The sequence below is a fragment of the Molossus molossus genome, unplaced genomic scaffold, assembly GCF_014108415.1.
Source record: "Molossus molossus isolate mMolMol1 unplaced genomic scaffold, mMolMol1.p scaffold_m16_p_22, whole genome shotgun sequence".
NCBI lineage: Eukaryota > Metazoa > Chordata > Mammalia > Chiroptera > Molossidae > Molossus > Molossus molossus.
Window position 1 is genome coordinate 35,180,693 of NW_023425358.1, and position 15,260 is coordinate 35,195,952.

The 15,260-nt window shown below is 50.0% G+C and overlaps 2 protein-coding genes across 2 annotated transcripts; both read right to left on the reverse strand.

The window, feature by feature from the left end:
• Positions 1–2,155: 2,155 nt before the first annotated feature.
• HCAR2 (hydroxycarboxylic acid receptor 2) lies at positions 2,156–4,388 on the reverse strand. Its single transcript, XM_036276813.1, has one exon. It carries the CDS (start codon positions 4,360–4,362, stop codon positions 3,265–3,267), a length of 1,098 nt encoding a protein of 365 aa, XP_036132706.1. The 5' UTR covers positions 4,363–4,388; the 3' UTR covers positions 2,156–3,264.
• Positions 4,389–12,878: 8,490 nt separating this feature from the next.
• On the reverse strand, positions 12,879–14,316 carry HCAR1 (hydroxycarboxylic acid receptor 1). Its single transcript, XM_036276972.1, has one exon. The coding sequence runs from the start codon at positions 13,921–13,923 to the stop codon at positions 12,892–12,894; it is 1,032 nt and encodes a 343-aa protein (XP_036132865.1). The 5' UTR covers positions 13,924–14,316; the 3' UTR covers positions 12,879–12,891.
• Positions 14,317–15,260: the final 944 nt, after the last annotated feature.

Consider the following 15,260-nt stretch of genomic DNA (forward strand, 5'->3'; position numbering starts at 1 on the left):
AGAAAGAAGTCCTACTTTTTACTTTGCAGAGAGTAAACTCATGGAACTCATGACCCCCAAGAACAGGTACCCTTCAAAACAAAGAGGAAGCAATGGAAAGTGCATAAATTACAACTGCCCCTTCCAATATATAGACGCACGCCCGCGCGCACACACGCACGCTGCACCACAGTCTGAGACCAAGTACAGAACACGCCATTGGTTTAGCCCAGAATAACATTGCTTGCTCCCATTTTAAATTAATGTTGGCATTATTTATTTATTTTTATTATTATTATTTTTTAATATGAAGAGAAACATCGATTGGCTGCCTCTTGCATGTCCCCTACTGGGGATCAAACCCGCAACCTGGGCATGTGCCCTGATCAGGAATCGAACCAGGACCTTTCAGTCTATACGACGACACTCAATCCACTGAGCCAGGCTCTTTTTTATTTTCTTATTTTAGAGAGAGAGAGAAACATCAGTGTGAGAGAGAAATTTCTATTGGTTGCCTCCAATACACGCCCTGACCGGGAATTGAACCCACACCCTTTTGGTGTATGGGGCAATGCTTCAACCAACTGAGCCACACTGCCCAAGGCCATTGGTTGTATCAGGATGATGCTCTAACCAACTCAGCTATCCGTCCAGGGCAAGGGACTCCTCTCTTTATAAATATTGTTGATGATCAAGGAAGATGATTGTGTCCTCATTTTATAGACCTATAACTAAATGTGCTTTAACTTTCAAAACAACATACGTTTATAAGTAATTGCAATAGTATTACAGTTTAGTTCATCACTGGCAATTTTAAAATAAGGAAAAGTCCAGGAAGGAAAAGAAAAATCATCCAGGCAGTATCCACGCTTGGGCTTTGGTTTGTGTTCTTCTAGTCTGTCATTCCAGGAATGAATACACAAATGCACATCTTTTAAAAGAGAATTGAGATAATGTTCTGTTTTGAAAGGGAAGCGAGCAGAATTGGGCATAGAAAGGTAGGTCCACCCAGGATCTCGGAATGTGACCTTGTTTGGAACAAGAATGTTTGTAGGTGTAATTAAAGTAACAATCCTGAGACAAGATCATCCTGGATTAGGATAGTCCCTAAATCCAGTGACAAATATCTTTATAAGAGACAGAAAAGGAGAAGACACACAGGCGCCAACAGAAGAAGGCCATGTGAGGACGGAGGCAGAGGTTGGAGTGATGCATCTTCAAGCCAAGAGTTGCCAGCAACACCAGCATCTCGGAGTGAGGCTCCAGAAGGAACCAACCCTCCCAGCACCTTGACTCAGACTTCTGGCCTCCAGAACTGTGAGAGAACAAGTGTTTGCTGTTTTAAGCTGCCAAGTCCATGGTACTGTGTTAGGGCAGCCCTAGGAATCTAATACACGCAAACAAACCAAACTAGGTCTCACCTCAGGGCCTTTGCACTTACTACTGTCTCTGCCAAGGATGCTTTCCCCTGGATTTCTGTCCTCTCCTTCATGGCTCACCTCAAGGTCACTTTCCAATGCAGATCTTCCCAGTCATCCTGGCCCCACTCCCTTTTCAGCCTGTCCCCCTGCTTCACTGTCTTCCTAACAGTCATAGCTGTCGGAGTTCCCTTTCCATTCATTTGCATCCTTCCTTTCCATCTGCCTCCGTGCCTTGAATGTGGGTTCTTTGAGAGGAGGGTCTTAGGCACCTTGTTCCTTGTTTTATTTCCACCAACCACGCAGAGCAGTTGGTGCTTAATCTGCAAAAGCTAATGAAATAAATGAGCAAATGGACAAACGTGGGGTGTCAGTTCCGAACAGGTGAGAATTTCACACTGAGGCTGGGGAATCCGTACTTTCCCTGAGCTCATCTCTGCCCTGACTTCCTCGTTAGGTAATCTCTGCTTTCAACTTTCTACCTCTAGGAGTTGACTGGAGAACCAGATGAGCTGGGAGCCCGAGTATCTGCCTTTCTTATCTGTGCCCAAGCCAGAGTGACAAAGCAAGCCTGGTCTTGCTAAAGAATCCAGGAGAGACAGAAGCTGGAAACGAAAGCATAGCAGAAACTCGGACGGATCATAGACTCAAACCGGGACATCTTCTTTCCATCCCAGAACTGGGAACTGAAACTACTCCATGGGAAGTTCTTTCTTCCCCCTTCTATGCAAAAACTCCAGCTGGTCCGTTTCCTTTTTATATTGAATTTATTGGGGTGACATTGGTTAATAAAATTATGTAGGTTTCAGCTGCCTGATCCCTTGTTAAGTTCACAAAGAGTAATAGCAAGATTCACCAAAATCTAAATACGATGTAAAATGCAACTACCCTTCCGAATTTAAATGTTCTTTTTTTCATCCCCTGCCCTGTCCCATCCTGGTCTCAGAGCCTGTGGAATTTCAGCATCCACGGCGCCTCTCACATTACAGGAGACGGTGTTTTCTCTACCAGGACACAGTTCACAACCCATAAAAGTCTCCGCTTGAGTAACAAGTTTCATTTCTGTGAACTGTTGCCCAGACACACACAACACCAGACCGTGTGTCCCACATCCAAGGGTATTGACGTGTAGCTTCCCTGTAAGTACAGAAACACAAGCACACGGACCAGGAGGCCTCTTCCCCCTCTAGCCATCTGCAGCATTTTCCCTTTTAATGATAAAAGCAAACAGAGGTGGGGAGCAGCTCTCTTCCCTGAAGCCTGTTTAACTGCTCAGCCTTCACGGGAGTGTCAACAAGAGGGGAACAGGATTAAGTGCAGGCTGCAGCACGTATGCCATTTCCTTTCCCTTGGTAACACTGCTGGGCTCGGAATCTCTGCGGGCGAGTTCCCTTCTTACCACCGTCGGAAACTCGGATATTGACCAAAGTTCATGAGTCTCTTTGTGTAGCCCGGTTCTGCTAAAGCTTGTCTGAAAGACGACTCCATCCCACACGCCCCAGGAGGTCCAGGGCTTGAGAGAGGACGCCCAGGCCTCCTCCAGGAGCAAGAGCTGAGAACCCGCCGAGTCACAGGCAGGCGAAGAGAATCACAGGCGCGGGCCGCGTCTCCGGGGCCCCAGCTTCGCTGGGCAGAAGCGTGGGCAGCTTTGCCGCGTCCAGCCCCGCGTGGCGCCCAGACACTCGCGTCTCCAACCCTCGAGGTCTGTGCGGAGACACCGTGCGGCCCAGCCCTCCCCGCACCGCTTCCCTAAATCAGATCCTCCTGGGAAGCCCGGGCCACGTCGCAGAGGCCCCTCCGGGCACCCGCCGACCTGGGTCCCCGGCGATCCTGGTTCTTGGCGACAGCCTCCCTCCGGCGCGGCGCTTTAGCGAGAGGCTGCAGTCGGATAGGAGGGGCTCCAGGGCCCCGCAGGGTCGCCCATCAGGGCGCCGGGGACGGGCCTGACGGTGCTCGGGTCCCCCGTGAGCTCCACGCTGGTGCTGCGGTTGTTCTCCGGCTCCCCGGGCGGCGCCTTCCTGCGGAGGCAGCGGCGGAACAGGGCGGAGAAGAAGCTGGGGAAGGACGGGCTGGAGAAGTAGTAGACCAGGGGGTCCAGCATGCTGTTCATGTAGGTGAAGCTGAGCGTGGCGAAGAAGGCCAGGTCCACGGAGCGGTAGACGTCGCAGTGGCGCGTGCCCACCGTGCGCAGCAGCCAGAAGACGCGCATGCGCACCGCCACGCTGGGCAGGAAGCAGAGGACGAAGACGACCGCCACCACCAGGAGGAAGGTGATGGCCCTCTTGATCTTGGCGTGCCGGTCCATCTGGCGCCGCCGCAGGCTGCCGATGATGCGCGCCGAGCAGAAGAGGATGATGCCCAGGGGCAGGAAGAACTCCAGGAGGAACATGGCATCGTGCCACCGGAAGGTGTAGCAGATGCTGAAGCTGCTGCACAGGTAGGCATCGGCGTTCGGGATGAGCATCTGGTTGTAGAGCAGGTGCGCCGTCAGGCCGATGGTGACGGCCCACAGGACGCAGGAGACGGCGGCGGCCGTGCGGTTGGACATCTTGTTGAGCGCGTGGTGGGGGTGGACCACGCGGAAGTACCTGTCCACGGCCACCACGGTGAGGAAGATGATGCTGCCCTGGCGGTTCATGGCCAGCATGAAGAGCATCAGCCGGCACGGGATGTCGCCGAAGCGCCAGTCCCACTTCCCCACGTAGTTGTCCATGAGGAACGGCAGGCAGATGATGAGCAGAAAGTCGGCCACGGCCAAGTTGAAGAGGAAGATGCGGCTGGATTTCCAGGGCTTGAGATGGAAGCAGAAGATCCACAGGGCGAAGCCATTGCCCAGGAGGCCGAACACGAACTCCAGCCCCAGCACCGGCGGCAGGACATTGGCGATGAAGTCGTCCCGGAACACGCAGCAGTTCTTGTGGTGTATCTGCAGGAAGTGGGGCTCCTCCGGGCGGAGCGGCGTCATGAGCGGACCTCCGGGCGCTGCCCCAGCCGGTGCGCACGGCAGGAGGCGTGTGTCTGTCTGCGCGCGGCGTGTGCTCCGCGCCCGCCTTTATGGCACGTCGGGGTGTTGAAACAGATGACTGAATGGTTACCAGGAAACTACGAAATCACTTAAAAAAAAAAAAAAAAAGACAGAGATCCAGCAAGGCTCTTATGCAACCTGCTGTTTGCATAAACAAGTAATGAAAATCCCCCGGGCACAGACGGAAACCCACAACATTTTCTGAATGTAGAGGATGCGTTGGGGCAGGCTGGCGGTGGTTTGGGGATGACGGCAGCGTGGAGGGCATCCCTTTGCCCGCCTGTGGGCCTCTCCCGGAGAGGGCGTGCACCGTCTCGGGTCGCCCTGCTCGCTCGGGTGCAAGAACAGCAGTGGGAACTCGGGGTTCTGAGCAGTCTGGCTTCCCAGCAGCATCAAGCACGAGTCAAATATTAGTGTGTGCAAATGACTTGGGCAGCAACATGCATGCTTTCTCTGCAGAAGGCTGAGAAGACAGCAATTGTCTATTTTATGAGGACTGATGTATGGGTGTTATGTCCCCGTGCCATTGACTCTCTCCAAACATGGATTGCTTTTCCAGAACCATGCAATTAATCTGTACTTTGCAAAAGGAAAAAAAAAAAAAAAATCAGCCACTTGAGAGCAGCATACAATTTCCTGAGACATGGAAAACACGCCAGGGGTATGTGACGACCAGCGGAGGCTTCTGTTTGAGTCGGATTTTGATACGCTCTCGTGCTCAAGTGATTTATAATCTGAGTATGTGATTTTTTTAAAAAAATTAGCAAGCTTTGTTTTTGAGAGCCGTTTGACATTCTCAGCCAAACGGAGCCAAAAGTGCAGAGAGCACGCACAGCCTCCGCCACTAAGCATGTGATATTTGAAAAGTCCCCCCTTCCTTTTTTTTTTTTTTTTGGATATTTAGACTTAGAGCGACAGGACCTAAGAGGACTTTGAACTCTGCTTCAAAACAGGTCACCATTTCACACATCATGTCTTTGCTTTTCAGTATAATTGGGTGTAGCCCAACAGAACATTTCTACCCTGTGTCATTTCGGTCTGTTGACTTCTTGCTGTGCTAGAAGTTTCTAAATTGCTTCTATTTTGAGCTAGAAACAGGAAAGTTGTTTCTTTCTTTGCATACCCAGGTTCAGTAGCAGAGGTTCTTAGATTCCTGACAGTAAATTAGTCAGGATGATCTAATATTAGGAAGCAGACATACTTGATGATGAAGACGATGATAAAGGTGAAATTGGCTCTGACATTACAGGGGGCTTCCAGTGTGTCAGACTCATCGCTCGGTGCCTTAAATAGATCCTCTTGTCTTACCCTGACTGTAAGGTAGGGACTGTTACTGACTCAGATTTCAAAATGAGGAAAGTGAAGCTCAGAGAGGTTGGTCATATATTCAAGGCTACCCAGCTAGTAAGAGCAGAGCTGGGGTATGGATCGGGCCCTGGCACCAAAGCCCGTGTCTCTGACCATTGCACACGCTGCCTCCTCTGTAGGGCTGTGCCGGATTGAGGTCACAGTACGTGGGTGTCTAAGGCTCTAGTGAAATGATGAGTATTTGTTTGACATCCTTGCTGCCTGTGACTATCACACTTTCTTCTTGGACAAATGTGGACTTGTCAGGGATATTCGTCAAGTCATCCGAAGGGTCTTTATTAACTAAAAGTCAGAAAAACCAACTGGTAAGTTATTTCTGGGAGCTAAAATTGGCCAAAGACCCTCCCTTTCTAAATTTTACAATTTTATAATTGGGATTTATTTTTATTTATTGGTTTGAGAGAGAGAGAGGAAGGGAGTGAGAGAGAGACATGGATTTGCTGCTCCATTTATTTATGCATTCATTGGCTGATTCTTGTATGTGCCCTGATCAGGGATCAAACCCACAACCTTGGCATATTGGGATGATGCTCCAACCAACTGAGCTACCCAGCCAGGAGCATTGTCCCGATACACCAAGGTTTCAGGTTCGATCCCCAGTCAGAAGCAACCAATGAATGCATAAATAAGTGGAACAACACATTGATGTTCTCTCTCTCTTCCCCTTCCTCTCTCTCTCTCTCACTCTAAAATCAATAAATAAACATTAAAATAAAACAATAATCGTGGACCAAATCAGAAAAGAACAACACATATTGTTACGTTTGAAAAAAGAGAAAAACTGGAGAGGCTGGTTGCTTGTTCGCACCTGTCCTTAACCAGCTGTGAACTCTCTTAAGCCCTCAGGTTCCTCCTATGAAAATTAAGGGATCAGCCCGGTCTTCAAGCTTCCTTCCAAGTCCTCACATTTTCTGATTCTAAAGCAGGGATTTTTAACCCATGGGCTGCAAGAATTTTGAAAACACGTTATACCTGACTCCTTAGTCAGGGGCACAGACCTCTTTTTTCCTTCGATTGTCAAATTAAAAAATGACAACGGCCAACACAATAGTCGTCGTTTTGTGTGAATGAAATAGAAGCATACCCTTTTTTTTTTCCAGATCGGCAAAAAAATGTATTTTTTAGTGTGCCGCAGAATTGGAGTAATCGGTCTACATGTGCCGTGCGATGAGGAAGGCTGGACGTCGCGTCTACACTCAAGGTCAGAGTCACTCAGGCAGAATGTCAGCCTGGCCTCCTCGGACTCCGGGGCCTGCTATGGAATTTCCAGTCTCTCCTCTTCCCCTGGGCGTGTTTTGACTCATGTATGCCCTTCCTTTATGTATTTATTCTTTTTCTTGCTAGTGCATGAGTTTACAGAAACTTGTTACAATGAATCACGTCGACAGCTACGGAGGTGACTCCATCGAGTTTTGTGGGAAGACTGCTCACGATCTATGACATTCACGGTTACCTCCAATCTCCACGCCGCTTGAACGCGTGCCACTGAACCGGATGGAAATATCCTTTTTTTTTAATCCTCACCCGAGGACATTTTTCCATTTTTTGTTCAGATAGAGTGGGAGGGAGAGAGAGAGAGAAACATCGACGTGAAAGGGACACATCGAGTGGCTGCCACCTGCACGACCTAACCAGGGCCGGGGACAAACTGCAACTGAGGTACATGCCCCCAGTGGGAACCGAACCCGGGTCTCTCTGGACCGCAGGCTGACGCTCTAACTGCTGAGCCAAACCGGCCAGGGCAAAATATTCTTTTTTTTTTTTTTAAATAAAAATAATAATAGCGACCATTTATCAACAATGTGTGCCAGGTATCATACACGTGACCTCCCTGACCCCTCACAAAGCGCCTGCGGGTATGTGCTGAGCTTGTCCACGCGGTCTGTGTGTCTCTGGTGGCTTCTGCACCTTCTTTCTGCAGAGCAGGCTGGAGGTCTTGCTGCCCGGCTTCACAAGTCAACCTCATTAATGCCTGCGCGCAGAGATCCTCGAACATCACCTGCACCCCAGCCTGTTGCTGACAGCAAGTCACTGAGCCGTTTCTTATGCCACTGGGGAGGGGGTACAGGAAGCGGGGTTCCCTGGGGACATGGTGGGAGACTTGCCTCTGCAGATGGCAAATGACCTGGAGTTGGGACACTTGGCTAGTGGGAAACAAGAGACATCTGGACCATTAATGAAGATGATGGAGTAGGGGGAGCTGGGGTGTAAGGAGGTAGAGAGGAAGCTGGGGATGCTGACCGGCAGGAACATGTAAAAAGAAAGAAGAGCATTTGACAGCTTGCTTCTTGGCCATGTCATCAGCTTGGCTCAAAATCAGATAAAAATTCGAAGAAGAAGAAGGGTATTTCCTGACTTGGAAACTTAGCGTTGAATTTTATGTTAAGAACCTTAAGAGCACATGCGCTTGAAACCTATATAATTGTATTAACCAATGTCACCCCAATAAATTTAAAAAAAACAAAAAAAACCCGAGGGCAGGGGGTGTACAGGAAGCAACCGATTGATGTTTCGCTCTCTCATTGATGTTTCTCTCCTCCCTTCCTCTCTCTCTCTAAAGAAATCAATTTTTAAAAATCTTAAAAATCTTAAAAAAAAATCAGAATAACCAAATGAACTTGGGAAAAAAACAACGAAGTTTAAAAACACAATTCCCTGATGTTAAACTCACACTGCACACTACAGGAATCAAGACAGAGTGGTCCTGGCACAAGGATGTACACGTATATCCACAGAGCAAGACTGAGAATCCAGAAATGACCTGTGTACCTACGGTCAGCTGAGTTTTAAAAGCATGCTTACACTTGCCTGGCCAGTGTGACTCAGTGGTTGAGCGTCGACCCATGCACCACGAGGTCGCTGGTTGGATTCCCGGTCAGGGCACATGCCCAGGTTGTGGGCCCGATCCCCAGTGGGGGGCATGCAGGAGGCGGCCAATCAATGTTCTCTAGCATTGATGTTTCTATCTCTCTCTCCTTTTCCCTTCCTCTCTCTCTCAAATCCATAAAGTAAAATAAAATAAAAGCATACTTAAACCAACCAATGTGGGACAAAACAGCCTTTTTAATAAATTATGCTGGCCCTGGCCAGGTAGCTCAGTTGGTTAGAGCCTCATCCCAGTATGCCAAAGGTTGCAGGTTGATCCCTGGGCAAGGTACATACAAGAAGCAACCAATGGTCCTGGCCGGTTTCGCTCAGCGGTTAGAGCGTCGGCCTGCGGACCAGAGAGTCCTAGTTTCGGTTCCTGCTAAGGGCATATACCTTGGTTGCAGTTTGTCCCTGGTCCCGGTTGGGGTTGTGTGGGTGGCGACCAGTCGATGTTTTTCTCTCTCTTCCTCCCTCTCTCCCTCTCGCTCTATCTGAAGAGAAATGTCTTTGGGTGAGGATTAAAAAAGAAGAAGAAGCAACCAGTGGATGCACAGCTAAGTGGAACAAATTCATGTCTCTCTCTCAAATCAATTTTTAAATAAATAAATGATACTGGGACAATTGGATAGCCACATGCACAAGACTGAAGTTGGGCCCCTTCCTTGCACAGTACACAGAAATTAACACAAAATACGTCAGATGTAAAAGGTAAAATTCTTAGAAGAAAACTGAAGAGTAAGTCTTCCTGACCTTGGCTTAGGCAAAGCCTTCTTAGGTATAACACCAAACACACAAACAACAAAACCGAGAAACTAGACACCATTTACAGTTTACACTCACTATTATTTTGTATTAGTTTCAGGTGTACAGCATAGCGGTTAGACATTTATATAATTTACGAAGTGATTCCCCTGATAAATCTAGTACCCACCTGGCACCATACATACATCGTTATTACAATATCATTGACTCTATTCCCTATGAAGTTCTTAACATCCCCTGGACTGTTCTGTGATTACCAATATGTACTTCTTAATCCCCTCACCTTTTTTTAACTCATCCTCCCAACTCCCCCTCCCATCTGGCAGCTGTTAAAATGATCTCTGTGTCTATGAGTCTGTTTCTGTTCTGCTTGTTTATTTTATTTTTTAGATTCCACATGTAAGTGAAATCATCTGACCTTTATCTTGCTCTGTCTGACTTATTTCACTCAGCACAGTACCCTCTAGGTCCATCTGTATTGTCGCAGATGGCAAGATTCCATCCTTTTTTATGGCTGAGTACTATTCCATTGTGTCTCTGCACCACTCCTTTGTCCATCATCCGCTGATGGACACGTAGGTTGTTTCCATATTTTGGCTACTGTAAATAATGCTGCAGTGAACATAGGGATGCATGTGTCTTTTCAAATTGGGTTTTAGGTTTCTTTGGATAAATACCCAGAAGTGGAATTGCTGTGTCCTCCTCTGTCTCGTTATAGTCTTTGTTTAAAAGTCTATTTTTTAATCACTTCTCTTTTAATAAAGGGTAAGGAAGGCCATTCAGAGCATAGGCCAAAACTGGATTTTTTTTTATACGATCAGCATCAATAAAAGGTACCTCTTATTTTTTTCATACAATTTCCAAAGAATATATGGTCTAATATTCATTCTAACTTTTATGTCACTTTCCCCAAAAGAACCCAAGTGGAACAAACATTTTCTTCTAAATTGACTACATTCTCCTATTCCAGGTAGTTTAAACAATCTATGTCAACAAAGCCATCCTCCTCCTCTTCCTGACAATTTCTGAAGAATGTTTATTTTTTTAGCGAGAGAGAGGAAGGGAGAGAGAGAAGCATCGATTTGTTGTTCCACTTGTCTCTGCATTCACTGGTTGACGCGTGTCTGTGCCCTGCCTGGGGATCGAACCCCCAACCTTGGTGTATCAGGACGACGCACTAGCCAACTGAGCTACCCGGCCAGGGCTGAAGAACGTTTCTTGATAAGATTTATTTTGGCCACCATCTATGAACTTGAAAAGGGAAGTACAATCAGAGCCTGTCTTTGGGGTTTTTGTTTGCTTTTGCTTTTGCTTTGCCCTTGTTGACTTTTAGTGAGTTTTGGATTGTTTAGACTTTTTCCTGTGGAGGGTCAAAGCTTATGAGTCATTTAACATAGGGCCACACACACAGGACTTGCATTAGAAACACATTTTTATTGAAATGAAGCAACAAAGGAGCAGCCCAGGAAAGAATTCTAACTCAGAATAGCATGAAAAGCAGAAGTGTGGGTTTTCACAGATTTCCATCCGGAGGGTGTAGGCGCTTTGACGCGGATTAGACCCCTGGCGCTCAGCCCTCCCCGGGCAGCCGGGCAGTAGCTACTGAGGGGCTCTGAACCCCCGAAGGAAACCCCCCCTGTGTCTCAGTTTCTTTACATGTAAAGTATGTGAACATAACAAGCCATAATATTGACTACTGACTGCCATAGGCTATGCTTCATGCTTTCCGGAAACTCACTCGTTTCTTTGAATATTTATTGAGCACCTACTGTATGCCGCCACCTTCTAAGCACCACGGATAGAACGTGAACAGAGTCCCCATGTTCAGGATCCCCCATTCATTGAATCTACCCAACGACCTTTTGAAGCCAATATGATCATTACCCCTGTTTGACCGGTGAGGAAATTAAAGCTGAAAGTGGTTAACGACAACCTGCCCCCAGATGACACACCTAGTAAGCAGTTGGGATCCACACTTTGATTCACCTGACTTTCTAGAGCCCATGCTTTTTGTCACTAGCCCGTGCGGGGCCTCTGCAAAGGCCGACGGGGGTGTCCGGAGGCCCAAGAGCAAAAAGCCGGGAAGGCCCTTGAGTGCAGAGAGCACCCTGGGAACTGGAGACAGTGGAAATAAAGACTCGAGGGAACGCCGGTCACCGCTCTGTGGCTTGAAAAAGGAGCTAAGGCCAAACCTGTGTGGCTCAGTGTTTGAGCATCGACCCTGCACCAAGAGGGTGCCGGTTCGATTCCCGGTCAGGGCACATGCCCAGGTTGTGGGCCCGATCCCCAGTGGGGGGCATGCAGGAGGCAGCCAATCGATGTTCTCTCTCATCCATGTTTCTGTCTCTCTCTCCCTCTCCCTCTCCTCTCTCTAAAATCAATACAGAAAAAAAAAACAACTTTGTTTTAAAAAGAAAAAAAAAAGGAGCTAAGGTTGGCTTGGACTCTCCCCCCTGAATCCAGGGCACAGCAACCTGTCTTCTCATAGAGAACTCTGGTTTTGAGGGCTCTAGGGGGGGACCCACGTGCGTAAGGGACACTGACCCTCTCCCGCCTCGGTGTGTGCACAGAACCCTTGGAAAACAGAAGCCATAAGGAAAACACTGTTTACAGAAAGTGGTCTACAAGCTATTCTGAAAGTGTGAAGGTCACTAACCTCTCTCCCTGCCCCCACCAAAACACTTGGCCGTCCTATGAGAGTTGACTAGCGACCTTCCAGGGAGAAGGGACACAGCACCGTGCCTGGCACACAAAAGGAAGTCAGTCAGTACTGGAGAACGAAATGAACGAATCATTTCAACCCATAGTCACATAGCAAGCAGGCCAAAGCATTTACCCTGGACACACACTTCCAAAGGCCTCCGCTCCCCGGGGAAGTCAGGGCAGGTAAACACACCCCTCAGCGTGAGGCTTGAGCCAAAACGTGGAGCCGGGAGCAGGCTGTTTTGCTGGCTTTCTTCTTGGGCTACTGACAAGTCGAGAAACGGACAGAGGGGCCCTCCGAGGATGAGGATGAAAATCCCTGGGATCAAGCCAGTCCAGTCCGCAGAGCCTCACTCAGCCCGAAACAGTCTGCTCTCTATTTTCCAAGACACGTAAGGATTGAAGGTCGGAGGAGAGAAAATGCTGAGACGACACCAAGGTCACTAACTTCCCGGGAAGAACATGACCGGTTTAAACACTTGTAGCTATTTCCTCAATGGTTTAAAATGACACTGAAGCCCCTCGCTTCCTAAGCCCCCTCCCCCGCCCAGCACACACTGTCCCCTGTCCTTGTAACCACACGACATAAATACAACCGACTCACTTCTCAACCGGGACCTTCCAGTAGCCTGGACTGTTTCCAGTACAGTGAGGGGGACCACGGCCAAGAAAGCGCAGCCTGTTCAAAGCCCCCGACCCCTTAGCGTGAGTTAGTTCTGTGTCACCGCCTGTCCTCCTCCAGCCTGTCTGCTGTCTGTCTGTGCCGGTTCAGCGCCGTTGGAGGTCCCATGACGCACCTTGTTGGCTCTGCAAGCTGCTGGCCAGGCTGGCGCAGCTCCGGGGGCAGAGGTTTGAAATCGGCATCTCCTCCTGCCTCTGTGTCTTGGAGCGTCCTGGACGCTTGGGTCTCAGACTGCGGATTTTGAGCTTGGTGTAGAATTTGGGGAACGAGGGACTTGAAAAATAGTACACCAGGGGGTCCAGCATGCTGTTCATGTAGGTGAAGCTGAGGGTCACGTGGAGGGCCACGTGGACAGAGGGGTCGCAGACGCTCGAGGGCACGGTGCAGAGGAAGTACAGTCTGGCCGACACGCTGGGCAGGTAGCACGTGATGAACACGGCCGCCACCACCATGATGAACCGGGTAGCCTTCCTCATCCGAGCCTGCCTGGCCAGCTGCTGCCTCTGCCTCAGGCTCCAGACGATCTTGAAAGAGCAAAACAAGATGATGCCCAGGGGCAGGAAGAACTCCAGCTGGAACATGATGTCATGCCAGCCGTTGGCCGACTCCATGATGAAGCTCTCACAAGACACGGTGTCCTCTTGCCTGCACAGGTGGCTCTCCGTCAACAGGTACAGAGTCCCCAGGATGACCATGGTCCAAAGGGCACAGACGATGCCTGCCGCAGTCCGGTTGGAGATGGCGTTCACCATATGGTAGGGGTGGACCACTTTGAAATACCGGTCCACGGCCACCACCGTGAGGAAGACGATGCTCCCGGCCCTGTTCATGGCCAGCATGAAGAGCACCACCCGACAGGGAATGTCCTCAAAGGCCCACTGCCTGCCCCTGCGGTAGTAGTCCGTCCGAAAGGGCAGGCAGACCATCAGAAGGAAGTCGGCCACGGCCAAGTTGAAAAGGTAAATAGTGCTCGGCTTCCAGGTCTTCATGTAGAAGCAGAAGCCACACAGGGCGATGCCATTGCCCAGGGCCCCGAGCACGAAGAACAGGATCAGCATCGGGGGCATCACCTGAGATATGGGGTCCCCCTGGAGGAGGCAGCACGACCCGTTGTGCATGGTGCACAGAGGGCGAAGCACGCTGCGGGTGCCGGCCCCAGGGCTCCCCACACAGACACAGATGTTTATCTGAATGCCGCCACTCACCCAGATGCTGCGTTTCTAACTTCTTCGCCTGGGATGCAGGTACCCGCGACAGCACCTGCAGGGGGAGGCAGGCGCCCCACGCACGGAGGACAGCCACTTCAGCCGGGAAATGAGAGCCTCGGGGTGTCCTTTCTCCGGAGCCTGGGTCACAGGCTGCCTGTGTCCCCGAGAATCCAAGCATGGAGCCCCGCCAGGCTGGGAAATGCGGTCATTCGTGGGACGCGGCCGGCAGGTCCAGCGCGGTTCATGCTGGAGAGAAGTTGGGGCGTCCAGCCCCCCAAGGCGTTCTCCTTCTGGCCGCCTTCTTTCTCCACAGACCCGGTGCCGGAGAGAGCCAGGCTGCCCAGAAGGCAAGAAAAAAGCTTGTTTGTCCTCCCTCCCTCCCGGAGGAGAAATACAAACATTTCCCGGGAGGGGAGCAGCCCTGGGCCTCTGCTTCGCTTTCCTCCCTAACCTTTGCCTGACTGCCCGGTCCTCTCCCTCATCCCAAGGGGCGCTCCTCAGTGCTGCCAGAGACCAGAGAGGCTCAGAGCCATTTCCTGTGCCCACACCCAAAAACACAGCCCTCGGTCACCAGAAGGGTCTGCAGAAGAAAGCGGTTCTCGAAACCGCACTCTTTGGGTGTCAAGAGAAGTTCTTTGAAATGAAGTGTGTGGGCCTTTCCTCCCCTTCATCCACCACCTCCTACCCTTTGCCTCCTTCCCTGAACCCAAGTGACTAGTTGTGCAACCAGAGGGACCATGACATGGATCTGAAACCACTTCTCATAGATCTGTCTCCATGAAACAGCTTGTCTGGCCGCCCATCCTCCCTCTGCTGTTTGTAAAAGAGGACATGGCTCTGAGCGTCCCCCTGCCCCCAAGAGCCAAAACACCATCGATGTTTTGGGGGTTTTTTAAATATTACATGCTGAGCCCACGGGTGGGGGCGAATGAGGGTTGGGGCAGTTGGTCAAGGAGTCTATCTTTAAAATAATCATGGGTAAAATTAGACTGCGCTGCAGTCGGAGTCTTGGCTAAAATCTCCATTCCTTTGGTTTTCAAGATAATCTATCTGCCCTGTGCCTCTCAGCTCCCAGGGCGGGAAAGGGGTGAGGAGAGGGAGTCGCTGCGGGAATGCCTGCCGTCCTCCAGATGCAGATTAAATTCTTCCCACTGAGTCCTCCACTCCCGATCAACCCGACAACATTCTCCAGGGCCCCCGCCCTGGCTCGGGCCAGTCGCCTCCCAGCTGTCGAAACTGCCGCGTTT